The sequence below is a fragment of the Phalaenopsis equestris genome, unplaced genomic scaffold (genome assembly GCF_001263595.1).
Source record: "Phalaenopsis equestris unplaced genomic scaffold, ASM126359v1 Scaffold000763, whole genome shotgun sequence".
Classification (NCBI taxonomy): domain Eukaryota; kingdom Viridiplantae; phylum Streptophyta; class Magnoliopsida; order Asparagales; family Orchidaceae; genus Phalaenopsis; species Phalaenopsis equestris.
Genome location: NW_018165203.1, coordinates 43,316 through 70,003, shown reverse-complemented (window position 1 = coordinate 70,003; position 26,688 = coordinate 43,316). Strand labels below are relative to the sequence as shown.

At 33.5% G+C, this 26,688-nt stretch overlaps 1 protein-coding gene across 5 annotated transcripts in view; it reads right to left on the bottom strand.

Moving 5' to 3' along the window:
* LOC110031041 (eIF-2-alpha kinase GCN2) overlaps window positions 1-26,688 on the bottom strand; it is a 183,714-nt gene that overhangs the window by 140,066 nt on the left and 16,960 nt on the right. For all 5 annotated transcript variants that reach the window (XM_020734072.1, XM_020734073.1, XM_020734069.1 and 2 more), the window contains exons 2-10: window positions 24,437-24,508; window positions 24,039-24,098; window positions 23,859-23,964; window positions 23,231-23,335; window positions 22,111-22,584; window positions 3,391-3,516; window positions 3,224-3,310; window positions 3,045-3,131; window positions 2,833-2,947 (exon numbers count right to left, since the gene is read on the bottom strand). In XM_020734072.1, coding sequence (XP_020589731.1) covers window positions 2,833-2,947; window positions 3,045-3,131; window positions 3,224-3,310; window positions 3,391-3,516; window positions 22,111-22,584; window positions 23,231-23,335; window positions 23,859-23,964; window positions 24,039-24,098; window positions 24,437-24,508 — 1,232 coding nt within the window. The remainder of the gene's footprint in view (window positions 1-2,832; window positions 2,948-3,044; window positions 3,132-3,223; window positions 3,311-3,390; window positions 3,517-22,110; window positions 22,585-23,230; window positions 23,336-23,858; window positions 23,965-24,038; window positions 24,099-24,436; window positions 24,509-26,688) is intronic.

Sequence of the window (26,688 nt, the reverse complement as noted above, 5' to 3'; positions counted from 1 at the left end):
ATGAGATAATATCAACCAGGGGCAAATAGTCAAAAATTCTTACCCCAGACAATTATGTTATTTAGATCATTAACTGCTTTACCGACAGGATAATATTAACCAATGACGGGTAAAATTTTTTTCACCCTAGACAATTATAATGTTTATATCGCTAATCGTTGTGTCGATAAAATAATATTGCTCAGAGATATATTGTTTTGTTGACCATGATTCTTAAGAAGACAGATGTGTATGTAAAAGTATAAAGTCAAAGTAAAGTTAAAGTTTGTGTCGATAAAATAATATTGCTCAGAGATATATTAAGTTTTGTTGACCATGATTCTTAAGCAGACAGATGTGTATGTAAAAGTATAATGTCAAAGTAAAGTTAAAGAAAATGCATATAGATGTTTTTGATATTTTTATTGAGTAATTTCATTGATACATGCATTAGTATATTCAAAGAATTCTTCTAAAATATGAAATATCAACATAATCCAAGATTTCTTATAGAGATAAGAAAAACCAGCATGCATATTGATTTCTTTTCCTTGGATTATTGTAGTTTAGAAGTTTGATTACTCCTGAGTTATCTTTAGATAACTCATTATGTTGCTTTAATATTTATGTAAGTTTTATGCTTTTGAAAAAGATGAATAAAGATGATCAAATGTGCATAGGAGGCAAGAAGAACAATCGAAAAAGTGTAAATTTCTACTTATTAATTTTAATTGATATCATTATAAACTCTTTCATAAATATTTAAATATTAAACAATAGTGATAGAAATAGAATATCTGAAAATTGATTTTTACTATTCGATTGTCCGTTCCCATCTTGTTTAATTCCAAGCCACGAGTTAGATCGTGACATCAATAATACAGTGGAACAACCCAACTACAATAACATTACTCAAAGGAATAGTAATTAAGTATAATTTCTATCTTTATTAGAAAAGAAACATGGATAATTAAGGAAAACAAATTTAAGTTAAAAAAAGCTTTTATTAAAAAAAAAGTCAAGATAAAGAAATATTATATTTATGTGTATTGGAAAATTATTATACTAATGACAAGATTCTTAAGAGTTAGAAGCTAAAGCAAAACATTTGAAATCTATGTCAGAACATAAAGGCAAGGAAGTCGCCAAAAAAATTGAGAAGCAGCTCACATTTTTGAATTGTCGTAATTATGTTTATTTTTTCTAAACCAAATGCGTTTGATAATTGTTTACATAGATTGAAATTGCAAACGTATTTGTGGTATAATTGTAGTACAAGATGTATTGGTTATATAAAAATGTATTGATACCAGAGTTAACCAAAAAATAAGGAAAATGCAACTTTTATCATGGAAAAAACAAATATGAATCATAAGAAACACTAAAATAGAAAATACAAGACACTCAACATAAACATCAAACTAGGGCTGAATTGAAGGAGGTTGGAAAGTGGCGATAAAGTGCTATGGAAACAAGGTGTGCGAGGCGGCTGGCAACTGAAATGTGGCAAGGAAAAAGGGGCCTGCAGGTAGGGCAGCAGCAAGGAGAGGAAGGAGTTAGCAGTAGGAGACTAGCAGACAAGGCAGCAGCAAGGACGAGATGGAGATAACAGCAGGGGAGTGGAAGGCAAAGAAGGCTGGCAGTAAGGAAACAGAAAGCATGGAAGGCTGGTGGCAGGGAAACAACAAGCAGCAGGCAGAGCAGTCTAGCAGGGCTGCAGCAGCAGATCAGACAGTTGGAAACTTAGAATGAAGGAGAGGGGAAGCAAGGATTGATAAATAAACACCACCCCAACATGAGCTACAACCAGGGCACCTTCATGCCTTCAAATACAGCGCCTAGAAGGCAGAATTGGAATCTCCGACAATTATCCCGACAGAAAAAAAAGAGCAAAACTAAACCTAGAACACAAAATACATATAAATACTATTAAACAACAAATGAATGCCCCCCACATGTTGGGAGGCAACTCCAGACCCTAAGAGACCGGTCAAGCCTCACGTTCCCCATCTGTACCGGTTCAATTGGCCATAGCTCCTAGCTGATGCAGTCTTCACATTTGTGTCACCTATATTACAACTTTCTCAACATGCTTACAGATATTGAATTATTATAGAAATATTACGAATAAAATGAATATGTAAATGAAATGAACTTTATAGAATATTTGTATGTGAATGTTGCCTAATGAAGTTCATCTCTTTATGGTAGTCGCTATAAACGCTAGAATACCCAGACAAGTAAACTGAAAAAGGATATTGATAGTAAAGTACTTTAAATAAAATATTTAAAGCAATGCTCCTATAATGAATGTAAAATATAAATAGGATATAATATTATCGTTATTAAAAAAATTTAATCTTTTAGATGACCATAATTGAACGAATAAAAAATTTATTATGATTTAATAAATTTTAAATAGTCTACACACCGTCTCTTCAATTCTTTTATGTTACTTTAACTTTATGACAATTCATTGAATTGTCGACAATTCTTCAAGTTTTAAAATAATAAATTTCAGAATTTTATTTTTAGAAAGTAAGTGGAAGAAGAGGAAAGATTTATAGAAGATGCAATCAAGATAGAGAAAAGTAAGTTCCTTCATGAATGTTTTCTTTAAAACTAAGTTGAATTTTTATTTCGTTAGTGACTCTTTCATTTCACAGGATATTTAATACTAAATGATAGTAACTGAAACTGAAATTTCAACATCTGATTGTCTATTCTTACCCGTGTTGGATGATGAAATATATAATTAAAATCGAAGTGGCATCAATGTACTAGAAATGTACATAGGCAAAAGCATTATGGATATAGTTACTAAAGCAAGGCCGCAAAAATTCATGTGCTTACCAAGTGAATGTATTTCCTCAAAGTCATTCAGATAGCGGGAATTCATAAGAGATGACACATTATCCCCACTAAAAATGTTGGCAGGCTTCCAAAATTCAGAGATTCTAGAGGCATTCTACATACGGAAGTCCAAAGAAAAATATCAGCACCACCCAATTGTTGCTCACACAAAGAGGAGAAACAAAGAAACACGAGCACAAAGATAAGCTAACCAAATGATGCTCAAAAGCATGACTAAAAACTTTACTAAAAGTTGAAGGAGAACCATTAGATAGATCCTTGGCCCAGTCTGAAATCATCTGAATCGTTCCAAATTAAATGAAGGATAAACTAAACATAAGCTTGTTGGAAATGCAAGGAAACTCATCGCTAGAGTAGATATATGACATACCCCCAAGTTGTATAACTCTGATGAAATTAGTGGCAAATCATGAGAAAGTGCTCCACCAGAAGAGCAAGCAAGGTGAAGTAAATGCACCTAAGATTAAGTAAAAACAACTAAGACAATAAATTATGAAACTACTACAAATCAAAATCATCAGAAGAACAGCTACCTACCATAAGCAGATCCCTCTTCCTGCGATGAGATTCAGACTCCTGCTTCCCTGCACTGGAATATGAATTGCAAGATTTTTCATCTAAATCCAAATCATCAGAGTCCTCTTTCATCAGAAGTTCAAGATCCTGCAATCAAACCAAGTGCTGAAATGTTTGACAAAGGACACAAGCAATATGTAGAAAATCTAATCATTATAGAGTGGGGATGCGTAAAAAGAGCCATGGAATATCAGGTTGACACTAGTATGCCATTTGGTGTAACTTGCATTTTGTATTTTTCTAAAACGTTTATGGCTCTTCTTGGACACCACCAAGATACCACCTATAAGACATATGCCACATCAATATAATTGTATGTCAAATCAACATTATTTATACTCCACTCAATCATTCACTGCTGGGTATAGTAGGACAGAATTTGACCACCTTCAACCTAGTGAGAGATATTGGCATAGCAACAGAAGATATCCCAAGTTCAATGGTTAACCTAATTAATCAATATCACTAAACACCAGTAACTTGATGTATTCATAAGTTTTGCAGTAAAATCACACATATAATCCTTCTTCTGGATATTAATAATAATACATCTAGTTATTAATATCTTACACATGTATATAGAATGTAATTTATAAATACCACCACTTATATGTGTCTATAAGCTCAGTATTTTTCGCCCCATGTCAGGAGCCCATGCTAAAAAGTTGATTTCGGATAAATTTTAATTTAGAAAATCAGAACCTACAATCACCCTATATTATCAGTGGTTCTCTGGTAACAGAAAGAACACAACTAACAAACTAGATTGTAACTTACCGTTTACATAGATTTCGTAATAATAATAATATTTTTTTCATTACTTAAGTAATAATTAATTTAAATAGATTAATTAAATTAGTTAACAAAAGTATAAAATAAATTAATAATTAAAGCAAAGTTAATTATAAATGAACCCACAATTAACTTAATTAGATAAAGATAAAAAAAATATTGAAGAAAATGGGGATATTTATGACACCTATTAAACAGGTTTTGTTATTTACCCATAGAGGCATCGTTACCATCCCATGCAACCAATGATCAAGAATTTTATGCACTCAGTTGAGCAGAAAAGGGGTTGAGTGGAATAGAGAGTACAAAAAAGAAGAGCAAGAATGAATGGGAGAGGAAGAGCGGCCCACCCCGCAGGAGAGCGCTAGCTCTCGACACGAGCAAGACCACCCATGCTTGTCTACAGCAAATTGCAAAGGAGGCGAGCTTGGTAGTGAAAAAATCTCAGTTTATCATCCTTTAGGGATTTGGTGTGAAGACTCAAAATAGAATGAGATGAATGAGTTGAGGTATGTATGCCAACTCAAAGACCGTTTGGAAATTTTCCATTTGAGAGCTAAAATAGTTATATGCATGTATATGTTGCCTTAATACAAATCCTAAGTTAATACTATGATTAGCTATTCCAGTAATTTTTTTATAGTTTTGTTAGGAAAAAAAATAGAAAAGTCAGAGAGGGAAATAGGGAATAATGAGGTACTCATAAAGTATTATTGTCATATGTGAATTTTAGAGGTTTTCCTAAATATAGATGTATTTAAATTTTCATACGTAGGTTATAAACCCCTATGTTTAAAAGTAAGATTAGCTTGTCGATAACTCATTCATGCCAAAAATGGAACTTCACTAAAATCTGAAATTTAATTTATCTATTAATCATATATTACGATAGGTATTAAAACTCATTGATGAAATAAATTAACATTTTGAAAAATATATAAAATAAATTCGTTAAATTAATTTTTTCAAGATGAGATAAATAAATTTGTTCTTCTATTACCAGAGCATATATTTATATAAATATGTACCTACGTATGGATATATGTATCAACGTACGTATGTTTGTATCTAAGTACATATGCATGTATTTATCTACCGACAAATGTATGTATGTATCTATTTGTACATACGTATGTGTATCTGTCTGTGCCTAGGAGGGGAGTATAGTTTCATCAAAAAAGCTAACAAAAAAAGTGGAAAACCCACTATATTTATTTTTGATAATGAGAATGCTATCCTTGCCTTTTCTTGTTGATTAGCTCTGGTGGGGAAGTTTTTGTACGAGCATCCGACGCTTGAAATCATTAGGAGGGATTTCGAGTTTAGTTGGAAGATCGGGCTTTTAGATTGTTGACATATCCTTATTCAACTCACCAGTGAGGAGGATTACACGAGGCGCTCTTTGCTAGGAGGCTTGTGCAAATAGACAACAGAATAATGAAAATTCTCAAATGGTCGGTGGATTTTGATCCACAAACTAAACCTCCTATTATCTCGATCTGGATTTGCTTTCCTGGCTTGAAATTCCATTTGTTTAACCATAAAATTTTATTCTCCATTACAGCAATATTTGGCAAACCATTAAAAAGATGGATTCACCCACCTTTACTCTATCTAGGCCCACAGCGATCAGAATCTTAATTGAACGTGATATTACACAAAATGCTCTGGAAGAGGTGTGGAAATTTTTTACACATACGGATATTGGCAAAGGGTGATTATTGGATGACACACTCCATATTATGCTAATTGTACGAATTTTAGTCATAGCTCTACACATTACTATTATTTCCATCCAAAATTAAAAAAAAGTGAATAACATAGGTAGGAACTCTATGCCCAGTATTGAAGTAAACACAGAAAACGGGGTGCTTGAGGATTGTGTCAACTTGACTAACTCTGTTGATGTGGGTGCTGCTAATATCGATGAAGTGGAGGATGATGTAGTTCGGGGTAGGGATTTGTCTTAGGGTCTTCTGTGAATGAGGTGGTTTTGGTTGATGATGTGGGGGATACCTCTGTACACATTGAGTTTGTGGTGGGTGGCATTGATGATAGGATATCTAGGGTTGCTAGTTTTTTGGTTGCTCCAGTTGTTGGTAATGTGGGCTCTAGTACTCATGATAAATTGGAGGATACTAAAAACATCTTGAGGGGGGAATGATAGGTAGAAAGTACAGAAGGAAAAAGAAAAAAGGCTTCTGTGAACTACAAAATTTGAAAGTGAAAAATGTTCTGTAGAGGTGGATCATTATTATTCTGAAGGTGATCAACAATGTGCCCTGACTAGGTTTACTAGAAAGGGTAAGTTATCTCATCATGTTTAATATACTAATTTGGAATATCAAGGGAGTAGTGGATCCTTACTCTTATGGTAGGTTAATGACAAGGGTGCACAAAGTTGATATTTTTGCAATTTTGGAGCCTTTGGTGTCCTCAAAATGATATAATATTAGGTAAATTCAAACATCTTCTCTTTTTTGACAGCAGCTCAAACAAGATCTGGTTGTTCTTGAGGAAGCATATTACAATCAACATTATTATTGTTGATAGTCAATTTGTTCATGCATATTTTGAGATAGGTGATTCCTCTGGGTGGCTTACTGTCGTCTATGTTGGCACTTCTAATCCTACAAGGAATGAACTGCGGAGTAAAATTAGGAGCATGGGGTTTTTGCTTAAAAAAGGTAGATGGTTGAGGATGATTTCAATATGAACACGCATAACTCTGAGAAACTAGGTGGCAGAAGAGTTGACAAAACCTTGCATAATTTCTGTGGGGCTATGGCTGATGCTGGTTTGCATGATCTATGTTTTGAAGGCTCCAAATATACATAGAAGAGATGAAAGGTTTTTGAACGTTTGGAAAGGTGTTTGGCAAACTAGGATTGGTTATGCTCTTATGTTTTCTCTAAATTACAACATTTATGTAGCTCCGATTCTGATCATAACCCTTTGCTTCTATCGTTTGACTTTCTCAAAAAATTTCTAAATATCATTTCAGGTACTTGAATGTATGGTCCAAACATGACGATTTTCCAAGAGTTGTTACTGAGAATTGGAAATGCATTGAATTTGGTAGTGCTTGGTATACTCTTTGAAAACTTCACAAGAAGGTTGTTGCTGCTTTGAGACCTTGAAACTGATGCACATAAAGAAAAGGTTAGAGCTTTGCAGCTTGTTGATGAATCTAGTGATGAGGTGGTTTCACAACTAAATGATGCACATAAAGAGCTTTTCGAAGCTTCAGTTTGGGAGGAGGCCTCTTACAACAAAAGGTTGAAGAGTTACAATTTAAAGGAGATAGAAACACTAAATATTTTCATGTTTGCAACAAGCAAAGGAGAGCTAATAGCACTATAGTTAGAATAAAAAATGAGCCCAGAGATTGGATTACAGGTAACCAAGAACTGAGGGACTATGTTGTTCAATATTTCTTAAATATGTTTGACGCCAAAGATACATTCAGTAGTATTGATAAGAGCCTTTTTTTGGGAGAGAAGCAGTATACTAGTGAGTTGGAATAATGTAATATCCCATCGGGTGACGAAATTTTTGATCTGTTATCTTACTTTAATCGTAGTAGGGCCCCCGGCCTTGATGGTTTCACCTCGGATTGTTATATTAAATGTTGGAGCTTAGTTAAAAAAGTAGTAAATGTTATTCAAAGTTTCTTTAGAGGAGATCTTGGGAATTACTTTTTTGTTGCTGCTATTATGTTTATCCCCAAAACTAATCAGAAAACATCTTGGGAGCATTTTAGTTCCCTTATCTCGCTAAAGTCCAAATTTATTAGCAAAATTATTGTTAAGAGGTTACAGCCTCATTTGAATATCTTAACATCGAAGAATCAATCTGCTTTCATTCATGGTTGAGGGATCGCTGACAGCATCATGTTGACACACAAAATGCTTTATGACATTGATAAGAAGCACAAGGGAGGAAATATGGTGACTAAATTGGATAACGAAGAGGCATATGATTCTATTAGTTGGGAATTCATAATTAAAATCTTGAAGAAAAGCTAATTTTTGTAATATTGTGGTCAGATGACTAGATTGCAACAAGTATAGTATCCTCCTCAATGGAAGCTCCTTTGGTTTCTTTAGTGCGGGCAGAGGAATCAAGCAAGGAGACCACTAATCCCTAACAGTTTTTATATTGTATTTAATTATTTTTTCAAGATGCTGAGTGATCTAATTTTGAGATCTCCTAACTTGTAATTTTGCCATAAGTCTAAAGTGGTTGTTAGCCATTTAGCTTAATGTGATGATGTCGTTCTATTTGCTAATGCAGGCAAATATGCAATTAAAAAAATATATGAATTACTAGAGAAACCATTCCTTATCATATGGGGAAAGAATTACTCTTCTGAAAAATACTCTTAATAGTTTACCTTTATATGCTTTGCAGGTTTTAAGAATTAAAAAAGCACACAAAGTCGTTTGGAAAGGTGTTTCGACAAGTTACTTTGGGTTGGTGGTCTTTCCAGCAAGAAATGGGTTTCTTGGAAAAAGGTCTGTAAACCCTTAAACAACTTCATCACATTGCAGATATTAATCATTTTAAGCTTTGGCTTAATTTAGAAAAGGTGATTCATTATGAGTTGCATTTATGCATGGGAAATACTTTTTTGAAACTAACCCCTCTCTAGTTAGCTGGAGAATTTGTGATTTTAGGTGGTAAAAATTACTACTGCAGGTGAGAGTTTGGGCCAAAAATCACATCTTTGGGATCTGAATAATGGTCATGTTTCCTTTTGGCATAACTGTTGGTCTCAAGAAACTTTGATCTTGTGTAAGATGTGCACCATAAAAATCTTCTTGTCTCAGATGTACGAAGTAATGGTGTTTGAAACATAAACTTTTTTATTGATCTTGTTGAGGCTGAAAATGCTCATTATAAATCTACTATCCCCTTTGATCCTATTAAAAATGACACTTCTATGCTCAAAATGGTTTCTAAAGGTTCCATAACCAAAACTCATTATTTCACATTACATTATTTTCAAAAAAAATGATTGGGGTGAGGGTATATGGAGATGGGCATTATCTACATCTATGTCTTTCTTTGTTTGGAGACTCCTCCATGGTGTAATCCCTTGTGATGATATTCTTAAACTCAAAGGTTTGAAGCCCGTATCTCAGTGCCCTTTATGTAAAAATGAGGAAGAATCAGTCGGCCATCCTTCTTTCTCGTCCTATGTCTTTAGATGTATGGAGCAGGGGATGGGGGGGCAACTTCTATGCCTTGGCAACTTCTATGCCTTAATACTACATTTCCTTGGAAGGACATATATGAAGTTTGTAATTTTTGCAATCCTGAGGGAAGAAAGAATCATTTTTTACAAATCTATCCTTTTATTATTTGCTGGTTTATATGAATGGCTCGGAATGATGCTAAACATACAGGGGCCTTAAGTGTGTTATTAGTGTTGTTATATATGCTAATGCTTTTGCAGAAAAGTGTGTTTTCCATAAGCACCTCCTCCCTCTCCTTTAAAAATCCAACCTCTCCTCTCCTTATGCAAAGCTTCTTGCACACTTCCTCGGCTCCTACCCACAAAGTAGCAACCCGCAAAATGCCCCCCTCCCGATCATCCTCTCCTCTCCTCTCTTCGCCTCTCACATGCCCCAGTAAAAAGCCTTGCCACAAAAATCCAGCCACTTTCCTTTCCTATTCCCATATTCATAAACAGCAGCCCTTCCTCGGCCCAGAGAGCTACCCATCTGCTCGCTGGAAGAAGGCTCTACGGCCTCACCAACCGCACACCACTTCCCGCGGCCTTTTTTTTCTTGTTCACGGCAGCATACTTTTCTTCTTAGTATCTCCCACAAACCCCCAGTTGTCCTCCTTCTAGTGACCTGAAGCCCTCTCCCATTCACCCTCCAATATCTTTCCTAACTCCAGCAAATCTCATTAGCTTGTCTCTCTAGGCCAGCTTCCCAACTAGTTACAAGCAATAAACAACTGTGATAAAACCATCGCCTCACCGCACTAAAGGTATAATGTTCGCAACTAAAGCTCTTGAAATGTCCATTGCGGCTAGTCTAGTGAATGAAGGGGAGCCCTATACATGCTTTTCTTATCGTGGTGGGGCGAAGATCATACACGACACTCACAATGAGCTAGAAAATTCAAAGTTAAGCACTCTTATGTGTTTTTCTTGACACGGTGGGAAAATGTGTTGCATGTAATTGAGATTGCACATGTGACGCATGTACACGCTTTTCTTAGCATAGCAAGGGAATCCTGTTGCAATCGCTTTTATAAGTTTGTGTGGAGCAATGTAACTCTTTAGGGTTGTGACGCAAGCCAACCATACACGTCTTTCTTGGCATTGTGGGCAGACCCAACCTCCCAATGCAGCCCACTAACAGGGGACAAGGTTGGGAGGCTACCAAAATTCTGTCAAATTTTGGGGAAAATTTAAAAGGACTTATCATGATCTAATATGAGATTAAAATGAATTTAGAAGCAATCCGCACAAAGTAAGCAAAGCCTCCCTTCTCTTAAGAATTCTAATGTGTTAAATAAGCTAAACCATAGACTTCTATATATAGAAAGAAAAAGATACTTATGTGGGGCCTGCTTTGATTAAAAAGCCCACATGCAAACAAGTATTGCCAACAGATCCGCAACATACATCTAGAAGTTGACAAAATATGATATTTGAGGAGTTCAAAGTGAAGCTTTGCATATATTATGCCATTGAATCTGCACCAGCTTTGTAATAGCAGACAAAAGGCAAGTTTTAGGGCCCTAAAGTGAATGTTTGAATGTTCTAACTTGCATATTCCCCAAGACAATTAATATCGGGTCAAGTACATTACATTGAAGAAATTTAAATACTTTTAGATTTCTGAACAAGGTTATTGATATCGAGTTAAGCACATCACTCCGAAGAACAACAAATGCCTCAAGGTTCATGCGAGATCATATAAATACACTAAAAATCACACCCTCTACATGTGCTCCGATGCTAATTATAAGTTCTCAAACTTATGCGCCTGAGAATGATGTTAAATATAATCTTAAGCTAAATCATAATCCTTCTTAAAATGCGTGCAAATTTCCTAAAATTAACATAAATTAACTTAAAACACTTCCATGATATAATCTTAAGCTAAATCATAATCCTTCTTAAAACGCGTGCAAATTTCCTAAAATTAACATAAATTAACAACTTAAAACACTTCCATCCGCTCCCACTCATGTGTTAAATGCTCAATCACAAGTTCCAAGAATGTTGTGCAGGTTAAATTGTGTTCTTAAGCTCCAATTAATTTGCCCTAAAATATGTGCAAGAAGATGTAAAAATCTGTTTGAACCAACAAATTAAATTCTCGTATAAGTTCCAACTAATCTGTTAAATGTTTATATATGCGGTCTAAGAATGTTGCGTGAGTTCGTAAGTCCTACATTTTGGCCAGTTCGATCCTCTTCCTTATATGGACTGGAGTTGACAAGGCTGAGCCTTATTAAACAAGTTCGATCCTTCTCCTTATAAAGACTGGAGTTCACAAGACTGAGCCCTCAGCTTGACCCACCTCTTAATAATGACTGGAGTTGATAGGACCAGAGTTTTCAATTGATGTCAAACAATAATTTCTCCGATGATAGTCGTGTTGACTGTGAACTTCCACCGGAGGGATTACACCTTACCAGTGGAAGTTGTGGAATCCACATGAACCCATACAGGTCAGCTTCAAGGTTCTATAGGTTTGATAAGTTGGATAAAAAAGAGAGGTAAGCTGAATCAAAAAGAGTGGCAAAGTTCCTAATGAACCGGAGAGAGAATTCCGCTGTCTCAGTGAATTCATTCCAACCACATCTAAATAGAATGCAAGCTTTAGTCCATACATAGACCTTCATTTATAAAATTAATATTTTAAATAATAAAAGTCAAAATATTAAACAAAAATTAATCACCCAAAATCAAGAAGCAAAATGTCTTCATCCTCCGTGGTTGCTTGTCCAAATGAACAAATTTAATATTGACTCGAACTCAAAAATGATTAATATCATATCAAGCATACTATATACAAGCAAAATTTATGCGAGAACAAATTTTATGACGTGTCTCTGCATGCACAAGCATGCCCTCCTCCACTACAATCAAGACCATCATCGATATCAGATGTTATTTGATTGCTTGATACAACTCAAAAAAATTTTGATGGCATTCCCCTTTTTTTTATTCCAACCAAATTTCATAAACAAACTATTAAGAGGGAGATTTTATGTGTTTGTTCCTTAATAGATGGGTTTAGTACCTCCGTAACTTCTTCCATAGCAATGATGCATGAATGATATATATTATTATTCAAGGACATTAGTCCTTTTTTTTCATTATGAAATGTAAACATTATGATTTTTTACTTTTTAAGTTAATTCAAACTATGGATTGCAATGTTGTGTGGTTATATCACAACGAAAAGCAAGCAACAAATCAATAGAGAAGTGTGACTTCTTTAGCAATGTTGTGTGGTTATATCACAACGAAAAGCAAGCTACAGGAGAAAATTGTAAGCATATCTTAAAAACAAATCAATAGAGAAGTGTGACTTCTTTAGATGGGCTAATAAGTTCGAGGAGTCTACTTTAGATAGTGACCATGCTTGAAGAGTACTTTTAGAAAGAAAGTTTTCGAGAAGACTTGACCATTTAGATTTTAAAAATAATATTATGAAAATATTACATGTTGTTATTATAATTTAATTTTTATGTTACTCGGTATTTTATGATGTATAACTTTTAAAGTGATATTTTGGACTTGTGACTTCTTTAGAATTTTTTAATTTCATTTATGTTGTTATGTATGTGTTAATTCTAAAATAGCTAACTTACAAATACCATATGTATAGAAAGGCAACACACTATTTATTTCAGAAACAACAGCAACATGGTTGTTGCATGGTTGACCTAACCAAACAGACACATCCTCACCCATAACAGCTTTTTCTGCAGCTGCTACACAGCTGTTTCATCAAACAGTTACAGTTATCCCAAACTGACCCTTCAACAAGTCAAGTATGAACACACATGAAAAAGCTCGAGTCGAGCTCGAGCTGAACATGAACAACTTATAATATGATCAAGCCAAATCCAATCAATGAAAAACTCAGCTGAAATTGAATCTATTAAAGCCCTACTTAGCATACATTACTTGAGTTATGTTCAAATCCTTTTATTTTATATAAGATGCATTCACTTATCTAGTTAGATTTATAAACGCTACTCATACTGATTCTTGTTATAATTTTCTAAAAATTAAGTAACGCTTTTAATTTTTTTATTGTTGATTTTGTTATAAATATTAACATTTTACCTTATAACATATATAAATAAAAACGCCTTATAGATGGCATATAAATTTTAAGAACTAAACTTTTATAAAGGGAGACTCTAATAACCCAAAATCTTAATAAATTTAATTAAGATATTATTTTAAATATAGTTTGAATCATTTTGTTAATAATAAAATACAATTAATGACTTAATATTTAATAATTCAATAAAAGTGTATTTAAACTAAATTTCATTTCTTAAAATAATCATTTGATTAAATATCTTAACAAAAGAAATTTGACTAACAAGCGTCGGATCAACTAAATCGATAATAGTCGATTAGATATAATTCGATATTTAAAAAAGGGGGAGAGATAAGATGAACTTGTAGCTTCCAAAAAAAAATGAAATATAGAGCAAAGGGAGGACTAAGACAAAGAGCTCGATCAATGAAGGGGGAGACGGAGATAAAGATAGAGAGTATGATCATCTTAGAAATTGCTACACGAGTGAAAACTTATAGTTTTTTTTTTTTTTAATTCAAATATATTTCAAAATATACGCGGATTTTATTTCACTGATGACAAAAAAATAATAGTTAACATTAACCTTTGTCTGATCGTCTATTTCCATCTTAATAGTTATAAAATTCTAAGCTGAGTCATAAAGCACCATATGACTAGAAATTATGCATATTTAAGAAAATGTGAAGGTATTTTGAAATGTGCTAATGTTTTATTTTTATTTTTTAATGTGCTCTACCCACTTGCATGTATGTGATGCAAATCCAACGATATTTTTTATAATCTAACTTTTTATTTTCACAGTCAAAACTGAAGCTTGGAATTAATTAATGCGGGTAAAAATAGTCGGACGGTAGAAATTAAATTTAAGTAATTATAAATTTAACTTAGGTCAAGTTGTTTGCATCTTTTATATACATTTCATCTTCTATTGCTCATCGTTTAATGAAATAATTGAACCTGAAATATTAATTTAAAATAACATTAAGAAAAATATGTCAGTGAGTATACCTACTTCTAAACTACAACATCATAACGAAAATAAAATAATATGCATGTCAGTTAAACTTTTAATAAATAAATATAAAAAAAAACTTAATAATTTATGAATATGATTGATCACAATAGTTCATAACATTCAATGTGGTTTACCATATCAATAACATATTCATATTATTTTATATATGCAAAACCGTCATAAGAGTTTATGATTGATCACAATAGTTCATAACATTCAATGTGGCTTACCATATTAATAACATATTCATATTAGTACCGTCTAATTTGTATTATTTAAAATACTTCAATATCAATATTATTTTTCATTTACATGCACGGGTACCTTAGCGTTCACCCGATAGTACCATAAATGGGTTAACTCCACTATAAACAAACATGCATATGCAATCAACACATACAATTTATATCATTCCTTTGTTTATTTCATTCAATTCAATATATTTTGTATACATTTACATAATATTTACATAATGTATAATAGTAACATTTCTAAAATGCATATTCATCACAATGATAGGACCAATATCTAAGAGAATATTTAAATCACAGTAAAATAGTACAATCGGATTTCAATAGCAATCAATGGATTCAGTTTAGAATAAACAAAAACTACTATAATGTAAATGTAATAGTGCTCATCTAATATTCTCCACCACTTATTATTTATGCGGCAGCTTCTTCAATCAAACACCTATAATATAAGAATTATTCATATTAAGACATTTAATTATGATTAAATAATCTTTGTTTATTTAATTTCAAAGATTTTAACTATTTTTAATTTAGGAAACTTCATCTATTTATTAATATTTTCTTATTATTTTCTTCTCATGAGTTTATTTCACTTAGACATGCTCATATCACACTTTCATAATTTGATACATTGCCTTGTAATTTGTTATTATTATTATTATTGTTATTATTATTTCTTAATTAAAAAAGCTCTAAACAAATATGCTTATAATTATAAGTCAAAAATTTAGGATTTAAGCATGAAATACTTAATTTATTAAATGCTCAAGTAGTCATTTGATGCCCATAACAACTAACAATATTAAATTTTCTAAATTAATATATATTAATCCACTTAAATCTTAACATCTTGAATTATACTTAAATATAACTCCAATTAAATAAAATACAATAGCAACAAGCCTTTATCCCACTAAGTGGGGTCTGCTATATGAATCATTTTTCTCCAGCCCTATTGAGTGTCATATTTTCATTTAATTTTAATAAATTAAAATCATTTTTTATACAACATGCCCGAATCTTTTTAGGTCTACCTCTATCTTTCTTAACATAAATCGAATCTACAACATCTACTCTCATCAGATGGTCGATCTCTAATGTGACTAAACTATCTAAAACGACTCTATCTAATCCCATCTAGCACTGGAGCTACACTAACCCTTTCACGGATACATTCGTTACACATTGTCTCTAAAATTCAAGTCACTCATCCTTCTAGGCATTCTCATCTCACAAGCATTTAACTTAGATTTTATTTCTCTTTTATAGGCTAGCATTCTGCACAATAAAGCATTGCAGTTTTCACCAGCATCTTATAAAATTTTCCTTTAAGTCTAATAAGTACTTTTCTTTCACACAATATGTCTGATGCATTCCTCCACTTCAACCAACCAACTTAAATTCTGCTAATAACATCCCAATCTATGTCATCATCATTTTGATCAATATACCCGGGAATATCTAAAATATTCACTCATTTAATGATTTGATCTCCAATTATTACAATTCTGCCACTAGATCTACTACTACTTAATTACATTCCATGTATTCAATTTTAGATCTACTCAAACAAAAACCTACAAACTCTAATGTAGACCTCTATAATTCAAGTTTATCCTAAACGCTTTCTCTAGTATTATCCACAAGAAGGATATCATCAGCAAAAAGCATACAATTGAAATAAACACCCTACTAAAAATGTTTAGTAAGTGTATCCATAACTAAAGCAAAATGATATAGGCTTAAAGCCAATCCCTGATGGAATCCAACTGAAATAAGAAAATACTTGGTCAATCATCCTTGTGTTCGAGCACAAGTAACAACTCTAGTATACATATCTTTAATGACTTGAATATAAGTCATATGAATATCTTTATTTTCTAGAACTCTCCAAAGAACTTCCCTTGGAACCTTATTATAAGCTTATTCAAAATCAATGAACATCTTATGTAGATCCTCTTTCTCTCTATACTTCACCATCAAATCTCTCAATAAATGAATAGATTCCATATTAGACTTGCCCAACAAACATCCAAACTAATTCTCAGAAATTTTTGTATCACTTCTTAATTTACTCTCCCATAATTTTAATGTATTACACATTAACTTAATTTTCTTATAATTTGCACACTCTTGTGCATCCTCTTTCTACTTAAAAATGAGATCAAAATACTCCACACCTCAGGCATCATTTTAGTTTTTAAGAAAAAAAATTTAAAAAGTTTAGTAAGACAAAAAATTCTCAAATCTTCTAAATATTTATACACTTCTATTGGGATATCAGGTCATACTGATACTCCACCATTGGTTTTCTTTAAAACCTCAACATCATTTTTACTAATGCGACAGTAAAAATAAAATATTTTATTATTATTAACAATATTAATATCACTAATGTTGATATTGTTTTCAAAAACTTCATTGAAAAGTTTATCAAAACATCTCACCCACCTATATTGATACCTTCTTCTAAGAAAAGTTTTTTTTTTCATCTTTAATAATTTTTTATTTTCTTTATTTTTATTAGATTAATTGATGCATATATCTTTCACCTTTTTTAGAACTTAATCTATTATAAAAATCACAAAAAATATAATTCTTAACTTTGTTCTCTTAGACTCTCTATAGTCCAACTTATATTTTTCTTATTTCTCTAAGTTTTACGTTAAAAACGATTTTTATAACAAAAGTTATATTTTATCTTTTCTTGAAACATAATACTCATTAGACCCAGTTAGCATTAGCATCCGTAGCAATAGATCCTTCAGCTTCACTACGAGGAAGAGCATAAACTCAAGATCGAGCTGGTTGTCCTGATTGAACTTGAGTAAGGGCTGAAGTTGTAGACCTTATTCTTCTTTACCCACCTGCGAACTCCACCTAATTTCGGCTCTTTTGAGAATTACTGGCCTATTGAAAGATAGTATCTAGCAATATGGCCAAACGGACAACACCAATAACATGCACCCTTATGTTACCTTCCACATTTAGCATAAGTGACTACAATACTCTGAGTTGTACATCTACTTAATTCACCTGTACTTATTCTTCTTCCCAAAGGATCCCACTGCTTGATCCATGTGCCCTCTTTCATCAATATGCTTCCTCCTTTGCATCTCCTTAAGCTTCTGAGTAAGCTGATAATCAATCTTCACTCGTCTACTCGGCTCCACTAACACTAAATAATCACCAATCTCAAATAGCGCCAACGGTTGCTTGATCGAATCATTCAATCCCAAAAGCAACTTGTACACTTTTCTGCAGTAGCGATCAATTATGGTGTGTGCCATGATAGTGCAGTGAATCCTGCTTCGTACTGCAAAATTATTCTCTCCTTGCACCAAATTGATAAATTTGTCTTGCATCTATTTCCGAGCAGATAGAGGTGCAAACCACTCTCTAAAAAACTACACAAACTCCTTTAAACTTACCATAATGTTTGGTATGGCCCCTACTCTGTCCTAATATTTCCCTCACCACCATTTCAACTTCTCCCATCTAACAAAAAAGTAGCTAATGGCAAGGTTCTTTTATCAGGACATGTCAAACTATCTAATATCTTCTGATTCGTATTAGTCAATTCTCTACTTCAATTGAGCCTCCAGTTCCCTTAAATAATAGGGGATGCAAAACTTAAAATATTTTTAAATACTTATCCCCAAAAAGAGTCTCATTCCCACCAAACTACGGCCTAGACTCCTGAATCAATTATGCATCGCCGTCATCATCTAAGTAGTCAGGGTATCTGTGTTCAAATTTATAGCATGCGGTACTTCTTCATTTTCAAACACTCCCTTCAAATATAATCTTAGTTGCATCTAATTACCTGAATTAACATAATTACTTTTTAGAGTTAAATTTTTTATCTTATTATTATTAATTTCTTTGTAATATTATATTTGCTCTTTCATCAAAATTTCATTAATTAATTCAAAACTTTGCTCTATACTACTTTTGTCACAAATCGACTCGAAGCTTAGAATTAACAAAGTCGGGTACAGACGATCGAACGATAAAAATTAAATTAAAGGATTTATAAATTTATCTTAGGTCAGATTGTCAGCATTTTCTATAGACATTTCATTCTTTTATTGCTTCTTTTTTAATGAAATGAATAAACCTGAAATATTAGTTGAAGCCAACAGCAAGCTAAAAATGCCCGTGAGTACACCTATTTCTAAACCACAGTAACTTAACGGAAAATGACATATGTATGTCAGCTAAAACTTTTAATAAATCAATAAAAAAGTATTTGATAATTTAGGAATATGATAGATTACAATATTTCATAACATTTAATGTGTTTTATTATATTAATATGTTTATATCGTTTTATATATGTAAGTATAAATTGTGTCATTTAAGCTACTTTCATACCATTATCATTTGTTTATTTACGTGCATGGGTACTTTAGCATTCCTCTGTCAATACTATAAATGAGTGACTTTCATCATAGTCAAGCATGTACATGCAATCAGTCTATGCAGTTCACATCATTACAATTCTTTCAATCAACTCAATATATTTTGTATACATTTACATAATGCATAATAGTAAAAATTCTAAAATTTATATTCATTATAACGATATAACCATCACCTAAAAGAGCAATTAAATCGTAGTAAATTATTGCAATCAGGTTTCAATAATAATCAATGAATTCAATTTAGAGAAGATAAAAACTACTTTAACTTAAAAGTAAGAGTACTCAATATTCTCCACCACAAATTCTTTATGCTGCAATTCCTACAATTGAACACCTATAATTAGGAATTATTCATAATAATACATTTAATTATGATTAAATAATCTTTATTTATTTAATTTCACTATTTTTAGCAATTTTTATTTACGAAACGGTCATATATTTATTAATATTTTCTCTTTATTTTTTTTTTTTATGATTTTATTTCACTTAGACATGCTAATATCACGCTCATATATTGATACATTGTATTGCAATTTATTATTATTATTATTATTATTTGATTCTAATAAGCTCTAAATAAGTATGTTTATAGTTATAAGTCAAAATTTAGGATATAAACATGAAACACATAATTTATTAAATGCTTAATCAGTCATTTTAAGCTTGTAACAACATTAAACTTTCTAATTTAAAATATATTAATCCACTTAAATCCTAACATCCCAAATTATAATTAAACACAACTTCAAATGAATAAACAAAATATATAAAATAAATAAACCCTAAAACCCTTGTCTCAACATATCCAATCATTATGTTTGCCACCACTGAATGTGTTTCCTGCAACTAGCTCGCACTGTGCTTCTGCTTTATGCTTGACGCGGCCTCCGATGCGATCAAGAACTCAATTCCTTATCCTATACTACAAGATGCTCGCCCGAAAGAGTCTTCCCTCCTTCACTTGCTTTGTCGATTCCCATGATCTGTCCTAGTCAAGCTCGGATCGACCTCAGGCACCCTTCCTAAACGTAAGGCACACCTTCCCCTTGCTTTATTCTTCCTCGCTTCCCACCTTCGGGTTCAATCGCAAGTTCAGCCACCCTCATCGAACCCTAACGCCTTGCAACGCTCATACATTCTTGAATTGACCCATCTTCTTCTTTCTTCTCCCTCGAGCAAGCCCTCAAATTCACATTCATGCTGAACGACTTACACCTCCGTTGTTTTCTTCCAATGTATTGTTTGGCCCCGAAGATATGCTCAGCTCATAATTAGAGTCAACGTTAGGCTAGTCTCATGCTTTCTTCCTCTCAACGGCGACTCAACATGCTTCCCAAAATGTCAAAATCATTCTAGTTAAAACCGAAAGTTTCTCGTTACATTTTATAAAGGTGGAATGTTTGCATCCCTTGCCTCTCCCATTCAACAAAACTCCTCTAGTTTAATGGTGAAGTTGAAAAAAAAAAATTCTAAGCGTTACACATTGCACATTCAAAAAAATCATAGTGTGTTTACATCTACTCTATTTTAGATTGAATTCCAAGATTTCAAAAAGAAATTCTTGTTCATCTTTGTAAGTGAGTAGAAGATTTCACTACAAGTCTCATGTAAGTCTAAGCAAGCTATCGAATTCAATGTTAATCCTTTTTGTCCATTTTTGTTTTCAATTTTGATTTCATTTGAAGAGATATGTATGCTTATTTTGTTCTTATTATGTAATTGTATAGTTTATTTATGTCACATCTATAGTTCATAAGGTCGTTTTTATAGTTTTATTTAAGTCTCATCAATGTAAAGTTCAATAGCCTTCCAACATCCATACAGGGCATCAACAAGGAATTTGGGCCTACCGATTATGCTAAGAAAAGCACGCATGAATGATATCATAAAACACCACGACGAACATGGTCTTCAAAACCCATCATGCCAAAAAATACATGCATTGTCGACATTGTGACACCATGGACTGATCTTCGAACCCACCACACCAAAAAAGGCATGCATGGGGTCTTGCATAATGTACAGGAAGTTTTTTCACTGCATTTAAAAAACATGTATAAGTAAATATGTTTGAATTTTCCTACCATGCTAAGAAAAACGCAGAACTTATCTATTGTGTCGTAAGCATAGACCACAAAGTTCATTTACCGCACGAACAAGTTCTACTCATCGTACCAAACACATCATTGTCGAGATTTAGCAGTTTTTAAAGATTTCATTTTATTTCTTTGCATGTGAGGCACTGGCGGTTTGATAGTGATGAAACAATGAGATTTTGGCGAATACAAACACATTTTTTCTTCTCTTTTTCTTTTTTTCTATATTTTTATTTTTCTTTTACTTCTTTTCTCTCTCTTTTCTTCTTTTTCTCTCTTTTCCGGAATTTTTTTATCTATTATTTTAACCAACTGTATGTGTATTTGATAGAGGCGGGAAAGAGATTGAGAGAGAAACTGAGTGTGAGAGAGAGAGAGAGAGAATAATAGAGAGTGCGAAAGGTAGTGAGAGAGTAGTGGTAATAATAACTATTCATGGCTTCTGATTGAATTATTGATTGATGGATGAATGAAAATTACATTGCATAGCCAATTGAATGCAATTTAGATCCCAATTATATCGTGAATGGCTCCAAATGAAGAACACATTTCATTCTTCCTCACACTCCAATAAGGACAAGTCAGAGTTCATACATTATTTGTAATAAGCCTTCCAGAATGTGCAATCATTTCCAGAGTGCCATCATTCTAACAGAGGGAAATAAGATGTAAAATTGTTAGTAAAGTAATAACTAGTTGGCAAAATCTCGCAGCAAAGTAAAATAGTAAAGTACTTTAGAAAAAAAAAGAAAAATAATACTAATAAACTTCACCTACATCATTTTCTATGTTTTCAAAATCCTTCTCTGCAGATTCTAGCACTTGCGGTCGTTCAGATGTATTTTGTAAATTTCTATTGTCATCAATGTCAGTTTGTTTTTCATTCTCTTCTTCAGAAATATGTAAAATGGCTGGTTCGTGTTGAAAAGCACAATATTTTGTATGATAAACTTCTGGTTGTTCATTCTGCAGTGAATGCTTAACAGAATTCCTTTCATTTTTTGCTGAAGCGAGACCTCTAGTTCTGGTTTTGATGAACGGTCCAGCTTGTCCTTCAGAAGGTTTACCAGAGTTGTCATTCGCAACTCTTGTTCCAAGGCAACCCCATGACATTTCATCACTGCACAAATCGCTGTACAGATCAATTGAACCACAAACAAAAGGGCCATCAGAATATGACTTACAGCCACCAACTACTAGTGAATCCTCCTTAACATGCTGGTCCTTTCCAATTGAACCCAAGTAAGAAACCTACCGAAAATGAATGACACAGGATCAAAAGTAGTCTACATGGATAGATTAACAGTTTATAATAAGTTCTGAAGTCTTGAAACTATTAAATAGCTTTGTACAAAAATAATAATAATAATAACAAAAACAGTAAAATGGTTACTTCCAAATGAAGAGACATGCTCCTTTATTTCATACTCCTAGTTAGCCTAATTTTCCTCAACAGGGGATTCAACTTATACGTGCCTGTGAAATCAACCCAGCAGCAGATTACATAATGTTTGGTGGAGATATGGCCTATTGTGTGATTCTGGATCACGAGTCATGTTACGAATCTCATTCACTTTAAAATGTATTTTGCAAAACAGCTTTCCATAAGTTTAATCGGACCAACATTGCACAATTAAAAAGATGGCATGCTTTTCTTTGGCAACCACAGATAAAATAAATAAGCTTGAATGCTCCAGAATGCATCTAGTTGATGTGTAACCACCCTAAGATGCATGCCAAACTACAATCCACATATAAGAAAATTAAAGAAACTCAAAATAAAATGAGTGAGCAGCATTCGAGAGCACTCCAATAATTGAGCTTTCAGAAACAGAAGAAAAATGTGAAAAAAAACTATCCTCTAAAATCTATTAAGAGTTTAAAAAAGCTGCCTTACAGAATCAAATATTTGTTCTACGGGAGCAATTTCAGATAGAAATTGTTGTGCTGCCTCTACAAGATCATAAATCATAACTCGACCTTCTCGAGAGTAAATATTTGCCTGCATGGAAGTTATCAGGACATATGGGTTAGAAGTAATATCGTAAGCTAAAAGCCTATCTATACATAAATTAAAATCCTTTTGGCCAGGACTAATATCCAAGTGGGCAAACCAACCATTTCAGCACATAAATCTAGCAAAAAAAAAGAGGCAGAAGGCAACAGCTTAGAAATAGCAATTATAGTCACAGATAAAATCACAACGTAGTCAAAATAAAAGAAAAAGGGAAGATATACATACATACCACTCAATTCTTATGTACTTACATATCATACACCTAACTTCATTTTTACAAACATGCCACCCTCTCTATAAATGAAAAAGTGCATTTAACTTTTTAAATGTTAAAATGGTGGTATTTTTTATGTGATATGAAAGATTTGGGAGGTATAAATGTAAAAATTAATGTTTAGGCGTTAGATATGTAAATATATAAGAATTGGGTGTTATATATGTAAATGTCCCAAGAATAAAATAATAAACGCTGGATACATGAATAAGGATATTAGGATATTTGGCTCACCTGATCAACAAGTAAAGAAAGCAAGCGATCAGCATCTTTCTTTGATAAACCCTTCTCTGGCACTATTTGTAACTTAGGACACTTGTGAGGATAACCTGGCAACAATCTGAAATTTTTTTAAGGGTTAACTCCAGGATTATGGAAAAAAACTTCAATACTCCCGGGAAAACAAAGCATGACCTTACTAAAAGAAGAGCTGAAAGATCGAACTCTTCAATACGCATATCACTCCAGTAAGGCCTGTTCATTGTATTTTTCTTATAAGCAAGTATGCATCATCAAGCTAGAAAATTTTGTAAAACAAAATTGACAGCAAATATAAAATGAGGCATTTACATGCACACCAACCAATTCTTATGTCTTTATATATCTAACACCTAGACTTTGCTTTTTACCTTTATACCACATAAATCTTTCATATCATCAAAAACACACAACTTCAACTTTCAAAAAGTGAAATACACCTTTCATGCATAGGTAAAGTGTATATATGTAAAAATTGAAGTATAGGCGTTCGATATGTAAATGCATAGGAATTGACTGGTTTGTCTGCAAATCTTCCAAATAAAATTATGAACCTGATATTTATTATGAGCTTAGTATGTGTTGCTTCAGATACAACTTTAATGTCTTCCTGGTAAATGGAACCCCTAAAACAAAAGCAAAATGATAGGAAAATCAAAATGCCGTAAAAATCAAAATAAAAAGGAAATAATAGAAATAACACAGCAAAAAACTAATTGAAATAGTCAGAAATGACCTGTTTTTTAATTAAAAACTATAGTTCACAGACTAACAGCAACTTCAAAACGTTTGCTGAACCTCAAGATCCTGACACGTAGTTACTAAAATTTTTAAGAAAAAATTATAATCCTAAATTAAAACAATCAGCCAAAAAAAAAGGTTGTATCAATGCGGACCATTGATCTGCCCGTCAACTAAAAATTAATCATGCCCAAACAACTCCCTCGAAAGAGAATAAAATCACCCAACAAGGTCAACTTACACATGAGATGCTTGACTATAGAAGCTTCTGCTCATGAGACACTTTGATCCCCCATAACAAATTAAATTTATGTCAAAGGAAAATCTCCAGAAAGCTGAAATAATCTTCATTAGGAAACTCCATAATGCTCAGCATCAAATCCCCAAAACTCAAAAAATATAATAACCATGATTTTTAAAAAAAAGGAAAAATTCTAAACCGTTATGGTTCGAACAAAACTGTTGGGACAGGTCTTTCATTAGGAGATGAATGTCTCCATTCAAACCAGAGGCGACTGCCAAAAGTGAGAGCAAGGGGAGAGTAAGGCAAAGACGAAAAAGAAAACAAGTCGAGTGCATCTCATACATGAGGAATGATGCTGCTACGGTATCCGTAGGGTTTGTCTACGGGTGAGGAGCCAAGGATGAATCATGCCGTTATGGGTGACTAATAAAAGCGACAAGTGGGGAGAAATGTGAGCGGCTTTGACATTTGCAAGAGAAGGGGTCACCGAATGCAGGTGTGACTAAGGCCCCGTTTGGGGCAGCTTATAACTGCAGGTGGCGTTTTCAAAACGCCGTCGTCTCGTTTGTTTCGTGCGTTTGGGTTGCTTAATGGGAAACGGCGTATGGGTTTGTTTAATAAACGTTGTCGCGGGATCGACCCCGCGGCCCGTGTTCTTTCGCCTAACTTTTACCCTGCTTTCCTCGACCTCTCCTCTCTCACGTCTCATCTGCCCTAGCATCGATCACTCTCGCGAACCCTTCAGTACTCTCTCTCGCGCCTCTATTCCTCTCACGCATGACATTCCCTTTCTCCTCTTCCTCCACCCTATGATCTCTGGTTATTATAGTTATTCCTGTGGTAATTTTTTATTAAATGGATTTCTTCCTGCGTAAAATCTACATTCCCTACTGTTTTTAGTTTTCTTTGTTTGATCTTCAATCTGACAAATGGTTGGAAGAGCTTGCTTCATTTGTAGATATATTTGTAGTTAATCATGTGGTATTTTTTTATGGAATGGTTTTAATTAGTTCACTAGCATTGTTTCGGGTACCTTGGTGTGCTTGGCACATTCGTTGCTCATGCTTGTTTGGTGAATTGTTCATTCATTTTGTGTGTTCAAATGAGCCTTTAAGCAACCTCAGGGCATTTATTACTTGCTCTAGAGATGATTTCTTGTTCAATTTGATGGGAGAAGTATGTTGAGTATGATGGTAGTTATAATGATTGTTATGTTGGCTGGTGGTGAAGGTGGTGGCTTTGGGCGTGTGTGGATGTGAGTGTGTGTGTTTGTGGCTGTGATGGTTGTGCTTGTTGGTGGCTTTGGGTATGTGATGTGTTTTGTTGGATTTGTGGATGTGAGTGTGTGTGTATTGATGGTTGTGGAGGTTGTGTAGGTGGTTGTGGGTTTTTTGCTTCTTGGTGCCATGTGAGGTCTGTGTTGGTGGTTGTAGGCGATGTGTTTGTTGGTGCCATGTGGAGGCTCTGTTAGTGGTTGTGGGTGATGTGCTTGTTGGTTGCTTTGGGTGTGTGTTGTGTTGGGCTTCGGTCTGTGGGTTGATGGTGGATGTGAATGTGTGTGTTGGTAGTTGAGGAGGCTGTGTTGGTGCCTATGGGTGTCGTCCTTGTTGGTGGCATGTGAAGGATGTGTTGGTGACTTCGGTCTGTGGGTTGATGGTGGATGTGAATGTGTATGTTGGTAGTTGAGGAGGCTGTGTTGGTGGCTATGGGTGTCGTCCTTGTTGGTGGCATGTGGAGGATGTGTTGGTGGTTGTGGGTGATGTGCTTTTTGGTGGCTTTGGGTGTGTGTTGTGTTGTGTTGTGCTTGGGTCTTCGAGGTTG